The sequence below is a fragment of the Colletotrichum aenigma genome (assembly GCF_013390185.1).
Source record: "Colletotrichum aenigma strain Cg56 chromosome Unknown KSG_Cg56_contig01, whole genome shotgun sequence".
NCBI classification, from domain to species: Eukaryota; Fungi; Ascomycota; class Sordariomycetes; order Glomerellales; family Glomerellaceae; genus Colletotrichum; species Colletotrichum aenigma.
The window spans coordinates 452663-475094 of record NW_023500907.1 but is presented as its reverse complement, the minus strand read 5'-3'; the positions used below and the strand labels follow the sequence as shown (position 1 = coordinate 475094).

General features: G+C 58.0%; 5 protein-coding genes across 5 annotated transcripts; 4 read left to right on the top strand and 1 right to left on the bottom strand.

The window, feature by feature from the left end:
* Positions 1-403: 403 nt before the first annotated feature.
* On the top strand, positions 404-1804 carry CGCA056_v000129 (uncharacterized protein; the record flags this gene model as incomplete). Its single annotated transcript, XM_037315390.1, has 2 exons — positions 404-827; positions 885-1804. 2 exons carry the CDS (start codon positions 404-406, stop codon positions 1802-1804), a joined length of 1344 nt encoding a protein of 447 aa, XP_037186282.1.
* Positions 1805-2405: 601 nt separating this feature from the next.
* On the top strand, positions 2406-4026 carry CGCA056_v000128 (Ribosome assembly protein 4; the record flags this gene model as incomplete). Its single annotated transcript, XM_037315389.1, has 2 exons — positions 2406-2630; positions 2698-4026. 2 exons carry the CDS (start codon positions 2406-2408, stop codon positions 4024-4026), a joined length of 1554 nt encoding a protein of 517 aa, XP_037186281.1.
* An 8704-nt stretch (positions 4027-12730) lies between these two features.
* Positions 12731-15735, top strand: CGCA056_v000127 (putative alpha,alpha-trehalose-phosphate synthase [UDP-forming] 106 kDa subunit; the record flags this gene model as incomplete). The annotated part of the gene is made up of 4 exons (XM_037315388.1): positions 12731-12753; positions 12954-14928; positions 14977-15646; positions 15698-15735. 4 exons carry the CDS (start codon positions 12731-12733, stop codon positions 15733-15735), a joined length of 2706 nt encoding a protein of 901 aa, XP_037186280.1.
* A 769-nt stretch (positions 15736-16504) lies between these two features.
* CGCA056_v000126 (uncharacterized protein) lies at positions 16505-19260 on the bottom strand (the record flags this gene model as incomplete). The annotated part of the gene is made up of 3 exons (XM_037315387.1): positions 16505-17655; positions 17707-18571; positions 18670-19260. 3 exons carry the CDS (start codon positions 19258-19260, stop codon positions 16505-16507), a joined length of 2607 nt encoding a protein of 868 aa, XP_037186279.1.
* A 767-nt stretch (positions 19261-20027) lies between these two features.
* Positions 20028-22422, top strand: ftsH-0 (ATP-dependent zinc metalloprotease FtsH; the record flags this gene model as incomplete). The annotated part of the gene is made up of 7 exons (XM_037315386.1): positions 20028-20996; positions 21055-21364; positions 21412-21567; positions 21628-21693; positions 21746-21943; positions 22010-22359; positions 22417-22422. The coding sequence occupies 7 exons, from the start codon at positions 20028-20030 to the stop codon at positions 22420-22422; spliced, it is 2055 nt and encodes a 684-aa protein (XP_037186278.1).
* Positions 22423-22432: the final 10 nt, after the last annotated feature.

Below are 22432 nucleotides of genomic sequence, written 5' to 3'. Positions count from 1 at the left end.
GGGGGTGGAGCCACAGAATGCAGGCGCACAAGCCACGCCCAGCACAGACCACGTGAAACACAATTCCTCTCCAGCCACCCAACGACGAGCCGCCGATGACTACCAGTGGAGCAAACCTCATCCGCCCGGTGCACGTCTGGAAGAGTTTGCACAGGCTCCCCAACCCAATCCACACAGCTCTGCGTAGCAGCCGAACCGCGTCGCGCCGCGACACCCCTTCGACACACCGAGAAAAAAAGGCACCCCCTCCCCCATCTCGACCGAGCAACCCGGTAGTGGATTTGAAGCTATCGCGACCTAGTGCTTCTATCGCGCGCGCGTGTGTGTCGCGGTCTGTGTGCGACCGCCCGGGGGCCACCACCGAGATCCTCGTTTGCCGACTTCCCCCGCGCCGCCGCCCAACATGTTTGGCATCCTGGGCGCCGTCAATGTCGACAGCAACACCAAGACGTACACCTCCTTCGAGGAGCTGTTTGCCGCCCTCAAGGCGCGCATGCAGAAGGATGGCTACAAGGTCGTCAAGTCGCGCACGCATCGCAACAAGGTGGGCGGCACGTATGAGAAGGGCAGCGAGGTAGTGCGGTGCGATCTCGTCTGCGACCGCGGCGGCCAGCCGTACAAGTGCACCGCGACCCAGCTGAAGACGACTACCAAGAAGACCAATTGTCCATGGAAAGCGAAAGCGGTCAATCGCAAGACCATGGGCGCATGGCTCTTGACGGTCATCTGCGACGAGCACAACCACGAGCCGAGGACACCTGATCCGCCGACAGATGAGGAGGACGCCGATGCCGAGGGGGATGCCGATGTCCAGGACGCATCAGCATGTGGGTTATGCCCGTCGTCGCTTTGTCGTTTCGTCGTCTAATACTGACCCGTAGTAGTGCCCGAGCAAGACGACTCGATCCCAACACCAGACCCCGAAACGTCGCGAGCCCTAGCCGTAGCCGGCGTTTCCACATCCCAGATGCGACTTACCGGCGATACCTTCCACAACTTTAAGACGGAATACCGGAAGATGTCCAAACCCGAGCGCATGGGTATTCTGGCTCAGCTGCAGCTGCGTGTAGCGGCTCTCTATGCCATTGAGAACGAGGATATACAAAGGCAAGAACGGCAGGCAAGGCAAGAGAGGAAACATCAGGAGATTGAAGACAACCGTCGCAAATCTCAAAGCGCGCAGCAGACACAGCAACAGCAGCAGCAGCAACAACAACAAACGCAAGCTCAACCACAACATCATCAGCAACCACAACAACACCAGCCGCAGCACCAAACGCACCAATCACATCAACAACACCAACAACCACAGGCCCAGAATCATAACCATAATCACAACCACGCTCATGCGCATGCCCATAGTCGCGCCGCCCAGCAGCAGCAGCAACAGCAGCAGCAGCAAATGACGCAAATGTCGCGGGACAGCATGGCGGGTATGCCAAAACACCCGTTCGAGCAGTCGACCCACGATGAGCACGCTCAGTACCGTGATCGGCAGGCGGAGGTTAGCAACCGCCACCAGCAGAACTTCATGAACATGGCGCGAGAGCACATGGGCAACGCCGTGCAACAGACACCCGTCCAGCAGACCCCGATCCCGGTGCCGCAGTTCGGGATGCAACAGGCGCCAGGGCCGAACGCCAACAACGTCTTCCAGCACTACAGGAATACGCCAGCAAACAATCCGGGAGCGTCGGCAGGCGGAGGAGGCACGCCGGCCCAGCAGAAGCGTCGAGGTCGGCCTACTAAGAAGAACGCTATGGACCAGCAGAGTCTTGACCCGAGCATGCACATGGGAAGGTAGTTTGACCCAATTCGTGAGATTGAGCTCGATTGTGAGGTTGAAAGATGGTCGCCATGGTTTAATAAGGTGTAAAAAAGGTCGAGATCAGTGTACGTGGGCGGGCCGGACGGAGGATATGGGGGCGTTTATATGGACATCCAGCAGGCCAGCACCGGACAAGGATGGCCTCTCTCCTTCGAGTCTATGTTTTCTTATCCTCGCGGAAAAAGCACAGTTTCGGGAATGGAGCCGCAGGGATTTCGCTCCGGAGTCAGTTTATTCGTCGATTTATTTTACTACAGCCGGGGGAAATGCCTTTTTTGCTTTTTATGTCAGTCACAGGAGACCGACCATCGGCTTTCCGCCCGCCTTAACAGAGATTCGCTCTGCACCCCACCAGTTCCAGATAGCACCTCAGTGCACTGGGCAGTGATGGACAATTAAAGTGGAGACAGTCGCAACAACGGACAAGTTCTCGCCGACGTCCCTTTCAAAATTTCTGCCCCACCATCCCGCATCGCCGTCGTCGAAATAATTTCACCACCACTTTTTCGGGCGGTCAACACCACTACACCACTACACCACTACACCACAACTACGACCACCGGGCACATTCACAGCCATGGCGACGGTCGTGCCCCCGCCGTCGAAGCGCCAGAAGCGCGAGACGCTGGCCAGGACACAAACGCAACAGGATGTCGACGCCGTCACGCCGGGCCTCGAGGGCTCCTTCAAGGCCCGCTTCGTCGACGGCGACGGCCAGCAGCTCGCCGAGGTGATTGAGGTGCCTCTGGCCGACGCCTCGGAGAAGAACCTCACGCTGCTTCTCAACACTTTGCTAGGAAAGGTAAATCAGGCTTCAAGACCTCGAGAAACCTAGGAAAATGGACACTAACGCCAACACCACCCGGCAGGAAAGAGAAGACTTCCTCCCCTACAAGTTCCGCATCCACATCCCCGACTCCGACACCATAATCGAGACCTACCCCTCCAACCTCCTCGAGACCCTCCGCGCAAATGGCGTCGCCAACCCCTTCGAGACGACAATCACCCTCTCCGCCGAGCCGCAGGCCGTCTTCAAGGTCCAGGCCGTCACGCGCATGGCGCACAAGATCCCCGGCCACGGCGAGGCCATCCTCGCCGCCCAGTTCTCCCCCGAAACAAGCAAGCGCCTCGCCACCGGCTCCGGCGACAAGACCGCCCGCATATGGGACACCGAGACCGGCACGCCCAAGCACACCCTCGCGGGCCACGCCGGCTGGGTCCTCTGTGTAGCCTGGAGCCCCGACGGCCGCCGCCTCGCGACCGGCAGCATGGACAAGACGGTGCGCCTGTGGGACCCGGATAAAGGTGTCCCGGCGTCCCAGCAGGCGCTCACCGGGCACGCCAAGTGGGTGACCAACATCGCGTGGGAGCCGTACCACCTCTGGCGCGACGGCACGCCGCGCCTGGCGTCCGCAAGCAAGGACGCCACGGTGCGCGTGTGGATCGTCAACACGGGCCGGACGGAGCACGTCCTCTCGGGCCACAAGTCCAGCGTCTCCTGCGTGAAATGGGGCGGCACGGGGCTCATCTACACGGCCTCGCACGACAAGACAGTGAAAGTATGGGACGCCGTGAAGGGCACCCTCGTGCACACCCTCTCCTCGCACGCGCACTGGGTCAACCACCTCGCGCTGTCCACCGAGTTCGCCCTGCGGACCGGCTTCTTCGACCACACCCCGACCCCAGACACGGAGGACGCGCGGCGGGCGAAGGCCAAAGACCGCTTCGAGAAGGCCGCGCGCGTGCAGGGCAAGGTCGCGGAGCGCCTCGTCTCCGCGTCGGACGACTTCACAATGTACCTCTGGGACCCGTCCGCCGGCACCAAACCCGTCGCGCGCATGCTCGGCCACCAGAAGCAGGTCAACCACGTCACCTTCTCGCCCGACGGCACGCTCATCGCGAGCGCCGGCTGGGACAACGCGACCAAGCTGTGGAGCGCGCGCGACGGCAAGTTCATCACCACGCTGCGCGGCCACGTCGCGCCCGTGTACCAGTGCGCCTTCTCCGCCGACTCGCGCCTGCTCGTGACGGCGTCCAAGGACACCACGCTCAAGGTGTGGTCGATGGCGTCGCACAAGCTGGCGGTCGACCTGCCGGGGCACCAGGATGAGGTGTACGCCGTCGACTGGAGCCCGAGGGACGGCGGGCGCGTGGGGAGCGGCGGGAAGGACAAGGCGGTGCGGTTGTGGTGCAACTGAGCGGAGAGACGGTATGATGGGCTTCTTGCTTCGGGATTTAGAACGGATACACAAAAGAGTGAAGAAATATACCCCCTTTTTCCCAGTTATGCATGTTTGTGCCTTGCGTTGGTTTCACATGATTCTGCGGGCGAGCCCGGTGCCAGCTGTGATGACTACTACATGATAAAGCGAATGTCATCCTCAGATCATGGTGTGTCTCCTGCACAGCCGATCTTGGTCGTTGCAGCCGCAGAGTATTCATCAGTCATGAACGACGGGGCCGATGCATGTCTGTTTGCCGGCGCGGAGGCGCTACGGCTTTCTAAATCGGGGACGATCCCCCCGAGGCGGCTTGGAAGGCTTGCATATGTTGGGGTGACTTCAGCTGCATGATCACAATCTTGATGAGAGTAGTCCGGCTTTTTACTGACACATTGGAATGCTGTAGTTGAGACACCAAGATGCCAAGGTCAGGATAGTCGAGGGGTTTAGAAGACCCTTAGCTGGAAGAAGCATTACTAGAGATGGGCGTGTTTATGTTTGTCAGTACTAAGCCAAGGTGCTTTGCTTGCTCCTTCGCGCATCTCAGACTCACGAACCGGCTACATGTACCTCCCGGCCCGGGATACCCCGCTCGGCGCACCTTTCGACCCCGGGCCCCACTCCCGGACCAGCGGAGTCGTATCGGAGTGCTCGCGGCATTCTCGGATGGACAACGCAGACCCGTATCAGGTGCTCCTCAGGGTAAGTCACACCATCAAGTTATTCCCCACACCAAGCCTCCTCTCAACAATGGGCCCCGCGATGTCTTTCGTCATATCAAGGGTGATGAGTCTTTGGAAGACACGCCCTGATCGTCGGGGAATCGTGAGACCGGACTGGACCATCACTAATGATCACCACACGTACCTCGCGGAAAGAGTACGCGTACCTGGAGGTCAAAGTCATCTACTGTACCCGATCTCCCAAACAAGTTGCCGATCCCCACAGGGCCATGTTGTCTAGCTCCTCCTGCACGTCTCCCGCTGGGGTGCCATGGCATTGGAGCTGCTTGGCCCTCAAGTTTGTGTCAGCAAATAAGGACATGCAGAGGTATCTCTGAGAACGCTGGAGAGGCTGAAAAGGGAAATGCAATGCTTCCCCGCCGTGCAGAGGTGCGGGTACGTGTTCGGCAACGGATCCTTGGCGGGATATGGCATCGCCGGTCACTCCCACGGTTTGACCTGGCCTTCCTCACCTCATCCCCGACAACATGAGCCGTTCATAGTCTCTGCCGCTCTGAAGCGATCTTCTCCTTCAGGCTAGTATTCCCGCGCCAGTGGTGCAGACTACGTTGGTGAGTGTCTCTATTATTTGTAACCGACAGTCATCGCGTCTCTTGAGGACTAGCCAGCGCGACGACGGAACAACGGGACCGGGCCGCCCCTAGTGAGCAATTCAGCTTGTCGAGTTAAGCCGTGATCATGGCCGTCTGGGCCGGGAGGCCGAGCGCTTAGCGGACATCCTGATTCCTTCCATCGCAAAACGTTGATGACTGAATGAACTAGCTGGCATCGAGTGTTGCTGATTCTAGACCGCGAGATGCACCCAGCAGAATGTAGATGTCCGTCGGCCATCCTGCAGGGCTGCTGCGGCGCGCGAGATCCGTTGCAACTGGGCCTGGAGCATGGGAAACCGGAGTCTGGGGCGGGGAAATTCTATCATTTGTGACAATTTCCTTTTCCGTTGCCTATGGAGGCGAACGGACTCATGCAAATCGACTGGTTCGCCATCAGGTTGGGGGCGAGTGTGGTCGGAGCTACCTCACTATCACGTCTGGCGAGGGCTGTGCCTTGGTTGGCGTCTTTGCTAGTTTCCGACGCCTTGTATAAATCCTCCATCTGACATTTAGCCTATGGAAACCGCAAGGGCTGAAGGAACTAGATGCCTCATCGGGTGATGTCGGACACGCGCTGGTGGACAGTTGACGAGTTGGAATCGCCAAGGGTGACAAGGAGCACGTTCAGATGGGATTTGGGCCGCCGCAGAAAGGACAAGGTGGGCTGGTGTGAAGTAGCAACACGGCCGCGACTGGGGTTGACGTCTGGAGAAGATGGTGGCTCGGACTGGGGTGCCGTTGGTTGATGTGGGGAGGGATGGGATGGACCAGGAATGGATCTGGCTTCTGCTGTGGATTGACCCGTCTGGATGCGCCGTGTGAGATATGCCACGGGGTTGAAGTCAATGTTTTGACTGGAGGGAGGAATGTTCCAGATTTCAGCCTAGATCCGTGGTCTGCGGTTGATTGGGCCGTTGTTGGATGTGCAGTATCAGAGTTACAGGCGTCGTCTTGCGGCCGCGAGTGAGGCATTTCCAGTTTTTGATGGACAACTGTCGCGAAACCCAAGCCCAGTCGAGACGGATTGCGATTCTTGTCGTTGAAGTCGCTCGGCGAATTGCTGCGCGAAGCTCTTGTCGATCAACATGTCGTGTAAACAGCCAAGCGAGTGCGCCGATCGCCAATGTGTTACCCAACTTTCCCAACACTGTCGAATCCCAGTCGAGCGCATGACCATTGAGGTGTTTACCCTCATGATTGCCAGCCAACCCATCCAGGGCTGAACTGACCGAATTCATCGTGAGAATTTGTGGCAGAAGGTGAGAGACGTGACCAGATCCGAGGCCAGCCCCTCACCACACCCGAGGCCTCCAGGCCACTCACGAAAGCGCGATTTGTCCAGTGCCCCTCCCATCCCCAGTGCCCAGCAGCCCAGAGTTTAAAAATACGCGTTCGGGCTTTGATTCGACCTTATTCGGTCTTCTCGCATGTACAAGCCCCTCACCCTCTTTGCCGGGTTGATGGAAGGCGAGAAGATCGACTGCAGACTGGCAACCTGCTGAAATGAGAGGCTTGCATTAAGCACATGTTCATGTCGCTGAGGGCGGCTTTGCAAGCAAGATCGGCCGGGGTGGTGATGGAGCCAGCCAGGCAAGGTCCAGCGCCAATGGAGGCTTCGGGGGGTTTCTTCATCAGATATGCGTCCTCACGGACATTGAGAAAGGGAACTTTCCCCGCCCCTTTCGTAGCCTCCGTCCGCCATCCAGTCTGGTGAACTTGGTCGCTACTGAGCCATGCACTGCCTGTCAGAGTGGATGAAGTGAGAACGATTGAGTCGAGCTGACCAGGTGATTGATCAAAGTGCCTTGCGTGATGGAGCCGTGACGAAGAACATCTCCCCCCAGCGGCTCTGCTGCGGCGTCTCCAGCAAGACCCCCCCGTCACAAGGGCAGAGTTCCCCATATCGTGGGCCAGGGTCCTCGTCGTCTTCTCCAGTAACGCTGCTGCAGGGCCAGAGAAACAGAGCACCGGGAGGCGAGTGAGAAAAAAGAAAAGAAAAAAACGTGGAACACTGGCCCAAACCCGCAGGGGCCGTGGACCCGGCCAAAGCCGGCGTTTCTGCCAGGGGTGTCTGGGCAGTGACATGGATGGGCGCGGATGGGCGTTTGCGAGGTTGCTTTGGGCGCTCGTTCAAACTCTGAAAGCTTCGTCGAAGACCCTGCTGCTTCCAGCAACAAGTTCAGTTAAGCAACGGCCAGATGCTCCGCGACATGCCGCACGCAAAGTCAAGCTCAAGGTTGGGAGTGACTAGACGTTAGTCCGAGAGACATGTTGGGGTAAGAAGAGGATGAATGTCGCAACACGAGAGAGACATGGGATTGACTTTGGGGATCGGCGTCGCGCCACGCCCAATGCGAACCGCCCGGGCGGAGACAAGCTCTCGGGAGAGTGTCGCCGAGTGCAGAGCTGTACGAATAGGTGCTGCAAAGCGTGTAGCTGGGTTTGGGGAGCTCCCGACCTTAGCTCCAGCTCGAGATGCGCGGGATGTGTCTTTCGACGACGGGAAGTGTGTTTCCTGACGAATGATCTCGAGCTGTGCTGTGAAGGTTTTGCAACGGCAGGTGAAGAAACGTAATGATTCCTGAACATGGTCGGGTTGCTTATTTGTCGCTCGCGGCCGTCTGGTCGTCGATAAACAGATGTCCGTGGATTCGATGGAATGGCTGGCTGGATGGCGACACCATCAGCGAACCGTAGTAGACGACTTGCAGACGATTCGGTAGCGGCCACGCAGCGAGCGACGAAGGTGCAGAGTGCAAGGTGCCTGCCTATGGCCAGGCTTGGCAAGGCGAGGTAAAGTAGCGAGCATGAGGTGCATATGCAGAGTCGATGTTGGACGCGCAGCGGCGGCGGACGACGTGCGTGCGTGGTGCGTGGCAGGCGGCAATCTGACAGTTGACGACGCGCTGTCATGGTGGTATCGCCGAATCATTGGAGTGCCTGTTGATTAAGGGCCGATGGACGTGCCGAATCTTGTCAGGCAGGAGACGGGTGATGTGGGATGGTGGTGGCTATGGTGGTGACTTTCTGTGGTGGTGACGATGGCGACAACGATATTGGTGGTTGGTGTTTTTTAGCCTTTCCGCTTCCCCTCACCATCCGGGCAGAAAGAGGCAAGAAGAAGAGGGGTCAACGACGGGAGGAGACAATGACAGCTCAGGGTAGGGGGCACATATCCATGGTGAAGATGTCTCTGGGCGTGCTTGCTCATGCCTTGCCATCCGTCACTATCCAGCCGTCCCATGGCCGTTGGACTTTCCTTCGCGCCAAGGGGACCTGTCAGTCATCAGTGGCTTGGATGAGGGCAGCCACGACGCGACACGAGGCGGGAAATAGCCAAGACCAGGTAAGGCAAAGGCAAGGCAGCACAAGGTACGGATAGAGGCAGAAAGGCTAAGCCGTTGCATCCACGCGGCCATCTCACTGTGAGCGTGTTGCTCAGATGAGGCGGACGGGATGAGGTAACGATGAGCAAACGGGCCCTCGAGTGTTTGCGGACACGCGCCCCGGTCAACAGACGGGAAACATGGATGGCGTCGTCGCATGGCTTATTCTTCTTTTTGGTGACACGGGGATTACGTGAATTCAGGCCCGAAGCCTGGACCGGCCTGTCTGTGTCTGATCTGGTCTGACAAGCCTGAGAAGCGAAGCTTGAGGGAAGTGAGTTTTTGATCACAAATGAGAGAACTGCAGCCATGTGCATCAAACGCCAACGAAGCTCAAAGAAGCTGCGAATGGCCCCGGTGGGTGGGAGAAGTCGCTCCGGACATTGACGGCTCATGTCGGCCGTTGAAGACGAGATGTCATTTGTCCATCATCAGTCACATTTGACCACGGCCAAGGCCTGGCCGGGGCTGGCTGGCTAGCTGCAATTCTGTTTGCAACTCTATGTTTGTCCAGCGACATTGATAGACTTGGGGACTTGAACGTCTGTCTGTCCATCACATGTGTCTGGAGAAGACAGCCAGCTAGACAGCCAGCTCGACAACCACCACCACCACCACCACCATTAGCTTCCAGCTCTGAGTACAGCTAGCTGCGTTGCGTCCGTTCCTTCGTCCAGTCGTTGCCGAAGGACCCCTGCTGGTCTTGGACGCACTCTCGGGCTCGTCTCGTCGTCTGGTGCACCGGCGGCCCATCCCTGTCGGCCCAAGGCTCCAAGGCCCCAAAAGTCTCACAGCGGCGGCGCGGATCCCTTCTCGCAAGGCCTGAAAATGAGACTGTTCAGTGATCAGTACGTGCCTACTGAAAAGCAGCAGAGATCTCGTTCCAATTGTTCCCGCATGCCCAGCCAGGGGGTGCCGAAGGGGCCTAAAATGAGGCACAGCGAGGTGGGATTCTGTCGTGCTGTTGCTTCGCGTTGCTCGGGATGATACATTACCAGTCAGCTACTGATTAGTGCGAGATGTAGCTACAAATTGTGTTTAACAAGTACTTGACTTGAACTTGGCTTGTGGTGTGAGTTTTGTGAGACTGAATGTAGACCAAGTAGCATTTTTCGCAAGACGAGACGACGGCCGGCCAGCCCAGACGAGCCGCGCCTGTTATTCCCCAGGAACTGCTTCGTTGCATGGAAGACCCGACCAGACGAAGCTGAGGGGAGTCGTCGGGATTGCTTACCGGATCCCTCCTCTGATGAAGCACTCCAGCTGAGTTGCTCGTAGAACATCCATACTGCGTATGCCGGAGGACAAGAGCAACAAGCAAGGCGTGGATTCATCCGTCCAGTCCCGTTCAATTTCCATCGGGGAAGAAAATTCCAGGCGGTGCTCCCAGTTAAAAGTCCCATCCCTTCCCCGATCTTCGATTCCGTCCCGTCCCTCGTCCTCTCGTTCCATGTCCCCACCCCAGCTCTCTGGTTCTTTGATCAGCTTTCCTTGATTTTGTTTACCTCCTCCCCGGAGAGAAAGCACACACACACATCACCACCATCTCCATCTCCATCATCATCATTGTCAGCAGCAGCAAAGGCTGAGCTTACCCGGACCAAAACCTCCTGAGCTCTTTTTCTTCTTCACGCTTCGGCGGGTTCTCTGCTTCCTGCCCCAGTCAGTCACTGGTCCCCCCCTGGTCGTTGTCGCGACCCAACCGCGCAGCAGCAGCATCAGCAGCAGCAGCGCACAGGGCGGTCCCCTGCTTCTCGTCATCTCGGGTCTCCGGGGTCCTTTCTCGTCGCCCGTCGTCGACTCGTCGGAGTGGCTCCCTCCCCCTCTCTCTGTTTCTCTCTGCGTGTCCCACTGTCGCCAACCTCTTAAAACCCCGGACGTGCAGCTCCGTTTTGCCCCGTCGGTTCCGTCACGTTGCCTGTTCCTGGGTGCAGCTCCCGGCGTGGTCTCCAGCCCAGCTGTGCGTGCCTCACAACGTGGTGTCCCCTGCTTTGGGCGCCAACTTAAAACGACATCAACACCAAAAAGGTCGCTGCCAGAAAAATCGTGTGCGCTGGTGACCCGACACGAAACAGCAGAGACGGTCGATCATTTTTCTATCTGTCTTGATCAGAAGCTACCTTAGTGTCTTTCTTGCCTAAAGACTCAACTCAACTTGCAACTGGACAACTCTGTCTGGTCCCAACAACCAAGCCTCATCACCAACAAAACATAAGGCAGAGAGAAAAACGAAGAAACGATCGAATCACAGGCCCTCGCTCACTTAGCCTCTCCGGTTCCGTTTCGTGGGCGGCGTGCATTAGGGGAGCCAGCGGTGCATTAGCTCCCATTTGACGCCTCGGATACGTAACTGGGTTGCCCATTACGTCAGTGACGTTCCTCTGTTGCTGGCGTATTAGCTGCAGCTTGTGTTGTAGCTAGCTGTTGCTCTTTGGAAAAGGTACGTTCTTGTGTGTTGTGTTTTCTTTCTATCGGCATCCGTTTGGTTTGGTACAATGAGGTATTCATCCACAGATGATGGATGAGTGAGTGTCCAGACCGGGCCTCTGTCCCACTCATGCCGTCACTGTTTATTCATGCCAACGCTGTGTTTCCCCAAAGAGCGTCTTGGGATGCATCTCGTTATCAACATTCCATTCCATTTCCATTTCCCTTTCCATGCACTTCTGGGCCAAGGTCTCGTCGCATTTCCTCCCGTCCAATCCCACCTCACCCACAACTCCCTGAAGTAGGTGTATCCATCCATCAATCACACATCCCAGGTCAGTCAAGTCAATTCATCAGCCAGCCAGTCAGTCACTGCTGCAGGTCAGGTCCAGTCGCTGTAACTTCAGCGCTTCCGGCCTGTCACCACCCCCCTGTCCTGCACCTCGCCCTCCACCCTCCCCCCCCCCCCCCCCCCCCCCCAAAAAAATACCTAGGCACTCCACTCTGCTCTGCAAAGGGTGGAATATTCTCGAGAAAACATTTCGAAAAAAAGCCGAGGGGAAAAAAAGTATCGTGAGAAGCAAACACCCACCCTCACTCCTTTTTTTTCTTCCTCTTTCCCCGCTGCCCCTCCCTCTTCTTTTTCCGCCATCTTCGCGCCGTGGTCCGAACCCCCCTCCCCGATCGATCTTGCGCATCGCATCTGCATCGGCGGCCGTCCAACGCCTTCTTTCTTGCACTATTTCTCTCTGTTACTTCTTCCCTGATTTGTCGCAAAGGGCTTAGCATGCGCCCGCGTCCTCTCTCTATTCACTTGTGCAATTACGCAACCCAACGCAACGCAACGTCTTATTCTTCTGCCGGAGGAAAACATCACAGCTGACATACGGATACAAGCCTGCTTGGAAGTAAAGGAAAGAAAGCAAGCGACCAAGCAAAGCAAGCAACGGGCCTGAGACAAGCACAGGCATAAATCCAATCACATCCCGCCGTCCTCCCACATTCATCATCCTCGCCCTTCTCAGCCACACTCCTTCGCCCTCTTCTTGGACGTAATTGCAGCTACCTACCTACCTTCGTCCAACCCAACTCAAACTCCTCGAGGTACCTCTCTTACAACCTACCTCCAGGTTGTATTACCGCCGCCGCACTCCATAAAGCGCTGGGTCGCCTCGCCTCCATCCGCCTTGACACCGGCGATCCCTTCCCCAATCTCGACGCAACCCGGGAACACCTGCAGCAGCTCTCCTCAACCACCCATTCCATTCCTCCCACCTCAATTCACCTCGACCTTCCTGTCCTCTCCACATGTTCTGCTCGACGGAAAGCTGCTCATAGCTCCCCGCCTCCTCCACATCGTCGCCAGCCCTCCACACCTTGTCCTTACCCGTCTCCGCCCGCCTGTGCTTCACCTTAATAGCACCCTCCTCCCTCCCTTCGACAACCGACTACCGACCGAGGGTCAACATCGCCACCTGCCAAACACAATCGCCAGAGGCTTGAGGGCTACACTCGAGCCAGACTGCCCAGCATGACGGTCTTCATCGCATCACTGTGAGTAGCTCCTTCGTCTGCCAGCAACCGGATACTTCTTTCTTGCCCCTCCAACCTGCCCGGCAACATTTCGAGGACCTTGCATGGTGACCCCTCTACGGATGCACTTGGAGCCCGTCGACGTCCTCCGCGGTCGCTTCCGTGCCTCAATTCTCGATCGCCTTGCCATTAGAGGCCCATTTCTGACCTGGCGGCCCTAGATTCCTCCCCAAAACCGTCCACTTCGCCCTCCCCGGCACTCCCTCCCGCGGAGACCGTCTTCGCCGCACAAAGACCGAGAAGCGTCCCGAACCCGATCGCCAGCCGAGTCTGTTCAACCCCATCCGCGACATCACACCCCCAATCACACCGACCGAAGAGACCCCCGAAAAAGACCCATTCACAAACGAGGATGGCTTCCGCATACAATTCCCCGAGGAGGAGAAGAAGCGCGGCGCGCATGTAGACAAGGGCTCTCCCAAGTGGGGTGCCCGCGCAACACAGCCCAAGTCGCGCGCGAGCTCTCCCCCGCCCGCCATCATCGCCGAACACAGCCGCACCCTCGAAAAGGCCAGGGAACTCGGTCGCCAGGGCGTCACCCAGCCGCGTCCTCTCGCCAGAAGCGACAGCCACGACCGCGTCTTCGCCCACGCCAACTGGCGCATTATGAGTGCCGACCAGGGCAACGGTGGCCTGCGCAATGCCGCCGAGGCCGCCGCCCGCGATGGAAAGCTCGGCGACTACACCTGGGTTGGCACACTGGGCATGCCCACCGACGCCCTCGAGGGCACCCAGCAGAAGCAAGACATCGAGGACAGATTGGCCACCGAGCACGACATGCTGACCGTCTTCACCTCCGACAAGGACTTTGACGGCCACTACTCGCACTTCTGCAAGCAGATTCTGTGGCCCGTCTTCCACTACCAGATCCCCGACAACCCAAAAAGCAAAGCCTTCGAGGACCATTCGTGGAAGTACTACGTCAATGTCAACCAGGCCTTTGCCGACAAGATTGTCAAGAACTGGAAGCGCGGCGACGTCATCTGGGTCCACGACTACCACCTGCTACTTGTCCCCGGAATGGTCCGTAAGAAGCTGCCCGAGGCCAAGATTGGCTTCTTCCTGCACGTCGCATTCCCCTCCTCCGAGGTCTTCAGATGCCTGGCTGTGCGCAAGCAGCTCCTCGAGGGCATGCTCGGCGCCAACCTCATCGGCTTCCAGATCCACGAGTACACCCGCCACTTCCTCCAGACCTGCAGCAGGCTGTTGAACGTCGAGGCCACCACCGATGGACTGCAATTGGAGGACCGCTTTGTCGACGTCGTCAACCTGCCCATTGGCATCGACCCCGTTAACCTCAGTGAACACCGCGCCGACGCCGACGTGGAGAGGTGGATGGACATCATGAAGGAACGCTACAGGGGCAAGAAGCTTATTGTTGCGCGTGACAAGCTCGACCACGTCCGCGGCGTCCGCCAGAAGCTGCTGTCCTACGAGCTGTTCCTCAACAAGAACCCAGAATGGCGCGACAAGATAGTCCTCATCCAGGTCGCCCTCTCCAGCAGCGAGAAGACCGACCTGGACGCGACTGTTAGCGATATCGTCACCAGAGTCAACTCCTCGTGGGCCAACTTGGCCTACCAGCCCGTCGTGTACCTCAAACAGGACATCGACTACGCCCAGTACCTGGCCCTGCTCACCATGGCCGACGCCCTGATGATAACGAGTCAGCGCGAAGGCATGAACCTGACGTCTCACGAGTACCTGTTCTGCCAAGACGGAAAGGTTTTCCCCGAGAAGAAGCACGGTTCCTTGATCCTCTCCGAATTCACCGGTACCGCCTCGCTCTTTGGCGGCAACGAGCTCTCCGTCAACCCCTGGGACTACCGACAATGCGCCGACGCCATCAAGAAGGCCCTCGAGATGGGCGGCGACGAGAAGGAACGCCGCTGGAACGCTCTGTACTCTGCCGTCATGCACCACACCGGCTCGCACTGGTTTAGTGAGTTCTTGTCCAGGCTGGATCGCGTGTACGACGAGCAGCACAAGCGTGACCAACTCTCCGTCCCGCGCTTGAATATCAACACCCTCGCCCAAAGGTACTCCCGCAGCGAGCGTCGCTTGTTCATCCTCGACTACGAGGGTACTCTGGTTAGCTGGGGACCGATGAACCAGATCATCCCCGTCAGCCCTCAGGTACGTAACTCGCCCACTTTGTCTTGTTTGTCTTATTAACAACATCAGCGTACTCTCGATGTCCTCAACGATCTCCTCTTGGACGAGCGCAACACGGTTTATATCATGTCCGGTCGTCGTCCCGAGGAGCTCGACCGCTTGTTCCGCCGCGTGCCTAATCTGGGCCTGATCGCCGAAAACGGCTGCTTCCTCAAGGACTGCGGCCGCAGCAACTGGACCGAGATGGCCGATAGAGAGCAGATTAACAGCTGGAAAGAGTCGGTCAAGTCGATCATGACGTACTACCTCGAGCGTACACCCGGTGCCGAAATCGAGGAGCGCCGCTGCAGTCTCATCTTCCACTACAAGAGCGCCGAGGACTACGAATCGGCCTCCCGCCAGGCCTCCGACTGCGCCAGCCACGTCAACGACGCCTGCGAGGAGCAGCGCGTGCACGCCATTGCCCTCGACGGTTCCATCGTGGTCGAGCCTATCGACTGGACCAAGAGCACCGCCGCCGAGAAGATCTTTGACGACCTGCGCATCCACATGGCCCCCGATGCCGAGCACAAGAGCCCTGTCGACTTCCTCATGGTTGTTGGCGACGGTCGTGAAGACGAGAAGGTGTTCCGATGGGCCAACGCCCTCGGTGACGACAAGGTGGTCAACGATGTTGTGACCGTCAGCTTGCACAGCCGCAACACCGAGGCCGGCGCTACCCTGACTCAGGGTGTGAGTGGTAAGTTGGCTCGACATCTCGAACCTATTCTGGTTGCTAATGACATCGCAGGCGTCCTCCTCGCCCTCCAGAAACTTGCCTCGCTCTAGAGGCCAGACGCATTCACGAATGCATTCGGCGGCGCTGTTCCGCATCTTCACCCGCCGTTCCAGGCGCACAGCAGATTTGATTGTTCTCGACCCGGCCTTAACACCGGGCAAATGATACCATAGTGGGTTAGCAGCATCAGGGTGGAAACACAGACAGGGAATTGCGAAGGCGTACAAAACATCGGGCATGGATTTCATTATTTCTTACGTCTTGGGCAACGATGACGAACACTCTGCACTGCTTTGGGAGCATGCATCAACATGCATTTATGGAGGGCGACCTCCACGAGAAATATTTCCTTAACGTCTTTTCATCCGTTTCCTGTTTCCTTTTTCTTTGTTTCTCGTTTCGCGTTTCTCTGCACATCACGCAGTACCACACACGCACACACATCTCACGAGTAACGCTTGCTTTGGTTTTCGTGCCTGAAGTGAAGCTTGTGATATTGATGAGACTGATCATGTAAACGCTGCGAGAAACGACATCCGCCCACCACCCCCCTACTCTTATGTATTTTTAGGTTGCGTATTTTGCGTCGTGAGCGCGCTCGGAGAGCATGGTTGTGCAAGTATGCTTACGCATGCTAGGACGTGCCCGGGACGGTTCTGTGTACATGTAGGAAAGAGAAGTGTAAAGATAGATGAGAGGGTTAGAAGGTAGCATTTTATACCAACGGCATCATGCACTGTCACGATATGAGCTCGATATTCCTGTGTTGTTTGCTGACTTCAGACACCCATGTCAACTATGCACGAGTGTGTTGAAGCATCATGCCAGTGTATACCGCCCAGAATGAAGCAATGTAAACCGCCACACCCCCTTTACCATCCCCCTCACCCGGAACCTCATCTCTTCCTCCTCACCAACCCCGCTGTCCTCGCTCCCCTCGACCTCCACGACCCACGACACGCTGAGCCCCCGCGTCTTCGGCCGCGGGATCGACTCCAGCTGTGCCTGGAACGGCGTCAGCACCAGCGTGCCCAGCGCATCCTCCCCGCCGAGGTCGAAGATGGCCCGCCGGCCGGTAAACTCTGACGCGGAGACTTGACCGGCCAGGAGGCCTGAGTACATCTGCAGGGGGGCCATGTTACGCAGCAGACTGGCTGATTTAGACTCCGGTGAGGAGGTTAAGAAGCGGTCGTTCATGAGGTCGAGGAATTTGGTCAGGAGGGAGATCTGCAGGAGGCGCTCAGCGTGGGTTTGGGTGGATAGGTGGGCGGATGTGGAGCGGAAGAAGGAGATCATGGCGGACGGGTCGAGGTTGGAGAGGAGGGCGGGCCACTGCTCTGCCATCGGCGCGGGAGCGGGAGAGGGGGAGGGGGAGGGGGGTGGTGGGTGAGGGTTGAAGGGGAGGTATCCCGCGTCCACGGGCTCTGCGACCCATAACCCGCCGAGCTCCATGATCCGGTCGACGATCCAGGCTTGGTGCGGGAGCTGCTCGGTCATCGCCCAGCTGAACCAGAACATGCCATCCCGGTTCGCGATGCTGTCGTCCTCTGGGATCTGCAGGACGGACTCGAGGGGGGTGTCGGGGGCTTGGGCGCGGTATTTTGCGTCTGAGGTGGAGTTGAAGATAGCATCCGCTATCTGAATCATGTTCTGAGATTTGAGGAGGGTGAGAGTCTCGTGGAGGATGTGCGTGAGGGCTTGTCGGCGGGTTGAGGGGGGTACGCCGGGGAGTTTGGCGCGGTGCCAGGCGGAAGCGTATTTGAGCTTGATGGGAGAGAGGGGGACGAAGGAGGTTACTTTCCAGAGCGTGCCGGCGAGGGAGAGGCCCTTTGAGGAGAGGGTGTAGAGGCGCGGGTCGTCGGGGACGGCGGTGTTGGAGGATGGTGTGAGGGTTGCTGCGTCGGCGAGGCGGAGGGAGGAGGTGAGGGAGTGGAGGAAGGTGAAATCTGCGTCTGGGCCGGATGGGAATGCTAAGCTTGTGAGTTTATGGTGGTGGGCGAGTTGGTGATGGGTTGACTTACACACTGGATAGCCGTCAGGGGTCTTGTACATCTCCGGGACCAGCAACGACAAGTCCCCGTTGAGGAGTGCGAGCGCGAGCAGACAATGCGACAGCCCGTACCCACCCTTTTCGAGCTCCACGGTATCAAGCCGCTGCTCGTACCCGCACAGGTTCGCGAGGATGGCCACCCGGTCCGCCACGCGGAACAGCTCGCGCTGGTTGAGGAAGGCCAGCGCGGTGGCGGCGTCGCAGCGCTTGCGGTCCCAGAAGTCGGCGCCCAGCCCGATGCGGGAGTCGTTGTCGATGGCGCGGGGATAGAAGAAGCGCACGCGTTCGAACAGCGCGACGGCCATGCCCATCGGGGACGACGCCGCGTTTGACGAGGGCGGGGGAGGGGAGGAGAGCAGCGGGGTGACGTACGGCAGCACGTGGTTCTCGAGCGCGTCCTGGAGCATGAGGATGCTGACTGCGGTCTCGGAGAGGGACTTTTCGTGGCAAATCAGCCACCAGCCCGTCACGTCTGTTTCCGGGGGTTGGGGGAAGAGGAGGATCATGCGGTCGGCGGAGACGAAGGATTCTTGCAGGACCCAGGCGCGGGTTGTCCAGCGGTCGGAGACGAGCGCGAAGACGGCGGAGATGAGGTCGTTGGCGAAGTGCTGCATCTCCGGGCGCAGTTTGCGGACGGGAGGAGCCCCGCGGCGGTGGATGGAGGCGGCGCCGGAGTCGGGGTGGCGGAGCTCGGCTTGGAGGAGGAGGGCTTCGAGGTGGGCCTGGGACCAGAGCGTGGACATGAGGCCGATGCAGGTGTGCGCGCGCTGGTAGACGAGGTCCATGGACTGGATGCCGAGTTCCTTGTCGGAGGGGTTGGTTTGGTCGATGCACTCCTGGATGGTGTTAGGCGAACAACGGATGGGATGCGAAGAGGGGGCGGTACTTGGTCAATCCATATCATACGAAACCCATTCTCCCTCGCAAATCTCACCACGCGGTCAATGGTGGCGCGGGGAGCCCTCATAGCACGTTTCGTACCATCCTCTTCGATAACAGTATACGGCGGAAGAGACGAAGCTTCGCCGTCCTCGTCAGACGGCTGGCTCTCCCAGCAATACGACACAGCTACAAAATGGCGACACTCCGAAAACAAAGCATCCTCCCCCGTCACCGCGGCCCTCCTGATCCGGAACGTCGAGACCTCCCCCGTATTCGGGAAGAGAGGAACATGCCGACACCCGTCGCAGGTCAAATCCTCCACATGCACGCACGGGTCCGGGAACTCGGCCAGCTTCTGCTCCCACGCCGCCAGCGACTCCGGGGTGGGCCGGATGTTGGCGTGTGCGGCGCACATGTGCCCCGCCGGCGCCGGGACCCGTTCGGCGCACCGCCGGCATTGGCCCCGGGTCGGGGTCGAGGTTGCGGCATCGTGGTGGTCGGCGCCGGCGTCGAAGGTGAGGAAGCGGAGGTTGCGTGCCCAGCGCTTGGCGTTGTCGCGCGGGCCGGCGTGTTTGAGGATTCCGTCGATTTGGGAGGAGAATTGGAGGTTGGTGATGTTGGCGTTGCGGATGTCGTCTTCCATGATTGGGTTTGCGGTCTCAGTTGTGATGCCAAGAGATGGAGATAGTGGTCTGCGTAACGTCAGATTTATCGTTGGCGCAAATGTTGCTGCCTGGCGATGGAGCACTTTTTACTTATTTGCCGCCCTATCTGACGTGCATATGCCCATTGGGGGTTGCTGCGGACCAATAATGCTGGGCGCTGAAGATTTCCATCATCGAGTCCGAGAAGTCATAAACGCCTCACCTACACCCCTGTCAACGTGTAGAAAGTACGAGAGGTGCGAACTGGGGCCTGCGACTGGATCGGCAAGCATGCGTACTCATTCTCCAACGACGCTGTTGTCACAGGATGACCATTCACATGTCAACTTCATGGACATGAGTTTACCCTGGATAGGTAAGTCGCTACATTCGACGAGGTACAATGTGGTGCTTACTCGAGTACATAGAGATGCTCTGTGCAACCACAGGAAATATTGTGCGGTTTAACTAAGCTCAGTGATGTGGTATTGACATCAACTGTTGTGTTCTTATTCCGGACTCTCGTCGTACATAACGTGGTCCAATTACATGGGCAAGATGACGGATTGGCCTCAGACGACAACGCTAGCGGATGCAGTCATCATGGGCTTTCACGGTCTGCCTTACGACCAGGATGACAGCAGCTCTCAGCCGCAGTGGGGGATCTAATAAATCGCGTAGTCCTTTTCGCTCAACTCATCAATCACATCCTTCTTGCACAACCAGACATCTTCCTCACCAACACAAGGCATCAGGTACCTTCACAATGGACACCCCAGACTCCTACTCCAGCGCCGCCTACTCCTCAGACGACAGCCGCCCCCAACGCCCTCCCCGCCGGCGCTCCCGATCCTCCGACGACGAGGAAAAGACTAAACTCACCGACATCGGCCAGACGCCCGAGGTCAAGGAGTTCTACCGCAAGAGCCGGCGCGACCTCTGGGAGGACTGGGCGCCCGAGTACGTCGGCCTCGCGGGCTCCGCCGCCGCCTCGGCCAAGTTCGCCCTCATCGCGCGCCGCGAGGTCAACGTCGAGGCGATCGACGGCAACGTCCTCGCGCTGCACTCCGTCATCGTCAACAGCCCGCACATCAAGCGCGCGCTGGGCGACGTCTTCCAGGATTACCCCGGCGTCAGCACGACGCTGAAGAAGGTCGAGTTCACGGCGCCGTTCCAGCCGTTCTTCCACCGGTGGAGGGCGCTGCAGAAGTGCGTGGAGGACGAGGATGGGGTCGACGAGCTGACGAGGCAGCATGTGAAGCTGCTGTATGATGTGCTGGCGCCGGAGATCAAGCCGCAGATTGAGCGCGCGCGGGACCTGAGGAAGAATGAAGTGGTCTCGTTTGATTACCTCTGGACGCTTTTCGAACCTGATACGGAGGCGTATGCGCGGGTTGACGACCAGGATCGGTTGTTTCTCGTCAAGAATGCACGATATGGGCCGCGGTCTGATGGGAGCGTTGTGTTCACGCTGAAATGTCAGTTCGTGGATACGGATGGCATCCGATTCGGGCTTGCTTCAAAGGTGTTCGAGGTTCACATGTTTGATGACTTGTTGCCGATCCGGGAGCTGGCGATCTATCCCAGTAATCTGCACCCGGGGATGAAGAAGATCCGAGAAAAGCTTGAAGCCAGAGGAAACTTGTTCGAGAGCTACAAGGGGTTCCATTACAAGGGCTATTCCGGAATGTTTGAATTTGGACACGGAGATTTCAAAGGTGTGGAGAGACGACAGGTGAGTAGTCCCGGGTGCAACCGCCTATGACGATGACCATTGTCTGACCAGAGCCAAGATTGAGCATGGCCGCATCATCATCGACGGCGAGTCATACTGTCGTTATGAGTACCAGGCGGCTCCTCGCCTAAAGAAACTGAGAGACCCCAAAACTGAGAAGGAGAAGCTGGGTGCTCTTAAGGGGCTGATGAAAGGCCGCCGAGGGAGTTACGGCTTGCCGTACAGTCCGCCGCGTCGAGGCAGAATGAGATATGTCGAATCCGCAACAGCGGGCCTGGCGAATGAGGCAGACAAGGAGTTGACTGCGAACCAGCGCGAACTTGCTTCGCCTATGGTGCGGGGTTTCGACTTGACGTCGAAGAAATGGGGTATGTCCCGCCTTTGAAGGAAGGGATCACAACTAATGCAATCATAGGGCTCTTCTTTATCGACTCGGTGACGGAGGTGGAGTGGAACGAGGGGGCTTTCGACCAGCTTGTCTTGCCGCACGACTACAAGACAATTGTGCGCGCTTTTGTGGAGGCACAGATGTCTTCAGCCAGTGGCTTTGACGATATCATTCGTGGCAAAGGTGGGCTCCCGTGCATTGAGAGGAACTTGTATGTAGTTTCCGTGTAGCTAATTGGATCAGGCCAAGGAATCATTATTCTTCTTAGCGGAGAGCCTGGAGTGGGGAAGACCCTCACGGCAGAGTCAAGTATGTGCAACTATTCCACCATTCCGCAGGCTGAAACTGACAAATAGCATAGTGGCCGAAGCGATGAAGAAGCCTCTTTACGCTATGAGCGCTGGCGAACTCGGAATAACCGCCGATGATGTCGAAGACTCCCTCCGGCGCGTGCTTGAGATGTGCACCAAATGGCAAGCTGTGCTGCTCCTCGACGAATGCGACATCTTCCTCGAGAAAAGACGAGCTTCTGACCTCCAACGCAATCAGATTGTCTCAGGTGAGTATCTGTCCTGATTACTGCACGATCACCGATAGTCCCGTCTGTCTAACCCCCCGAAACTAGTTTTCCTGAGACTGCTAGAGTACTACAAAGGCGTCATGCTCCTGACCACCAACCGCGTGGAGGCGTTCGACCCGGCATTCGAGTCCCGCATACATCTGACAATCAACTATCCCGCGCTGGACTTTGACTCTCGGCTGCATGTTTGGAAGGTCTTCATTGACCGCCGCAAGCTCGACGCGACTGGGGCGCTGGAACCCCGGCAATTCCGTCTCGAGGAGGAAGACTTCAAGGCGCTGGCAAAGCTTGAGCTGAACGGTCGCGAGATCAAGAATGTGGTCAAGACGGCATCACTGCTCGCGGTGCGTGCCGGAGCGCCGTTGGGAATGAAGCATGTGAGAGCCGTGCTAAGGGTGAGGCGAGGGAAGCCTGCGGCTATGGGAAGTGTTGACACTGACTTAGTCGATGAGATGTAAGAAGGGAAGT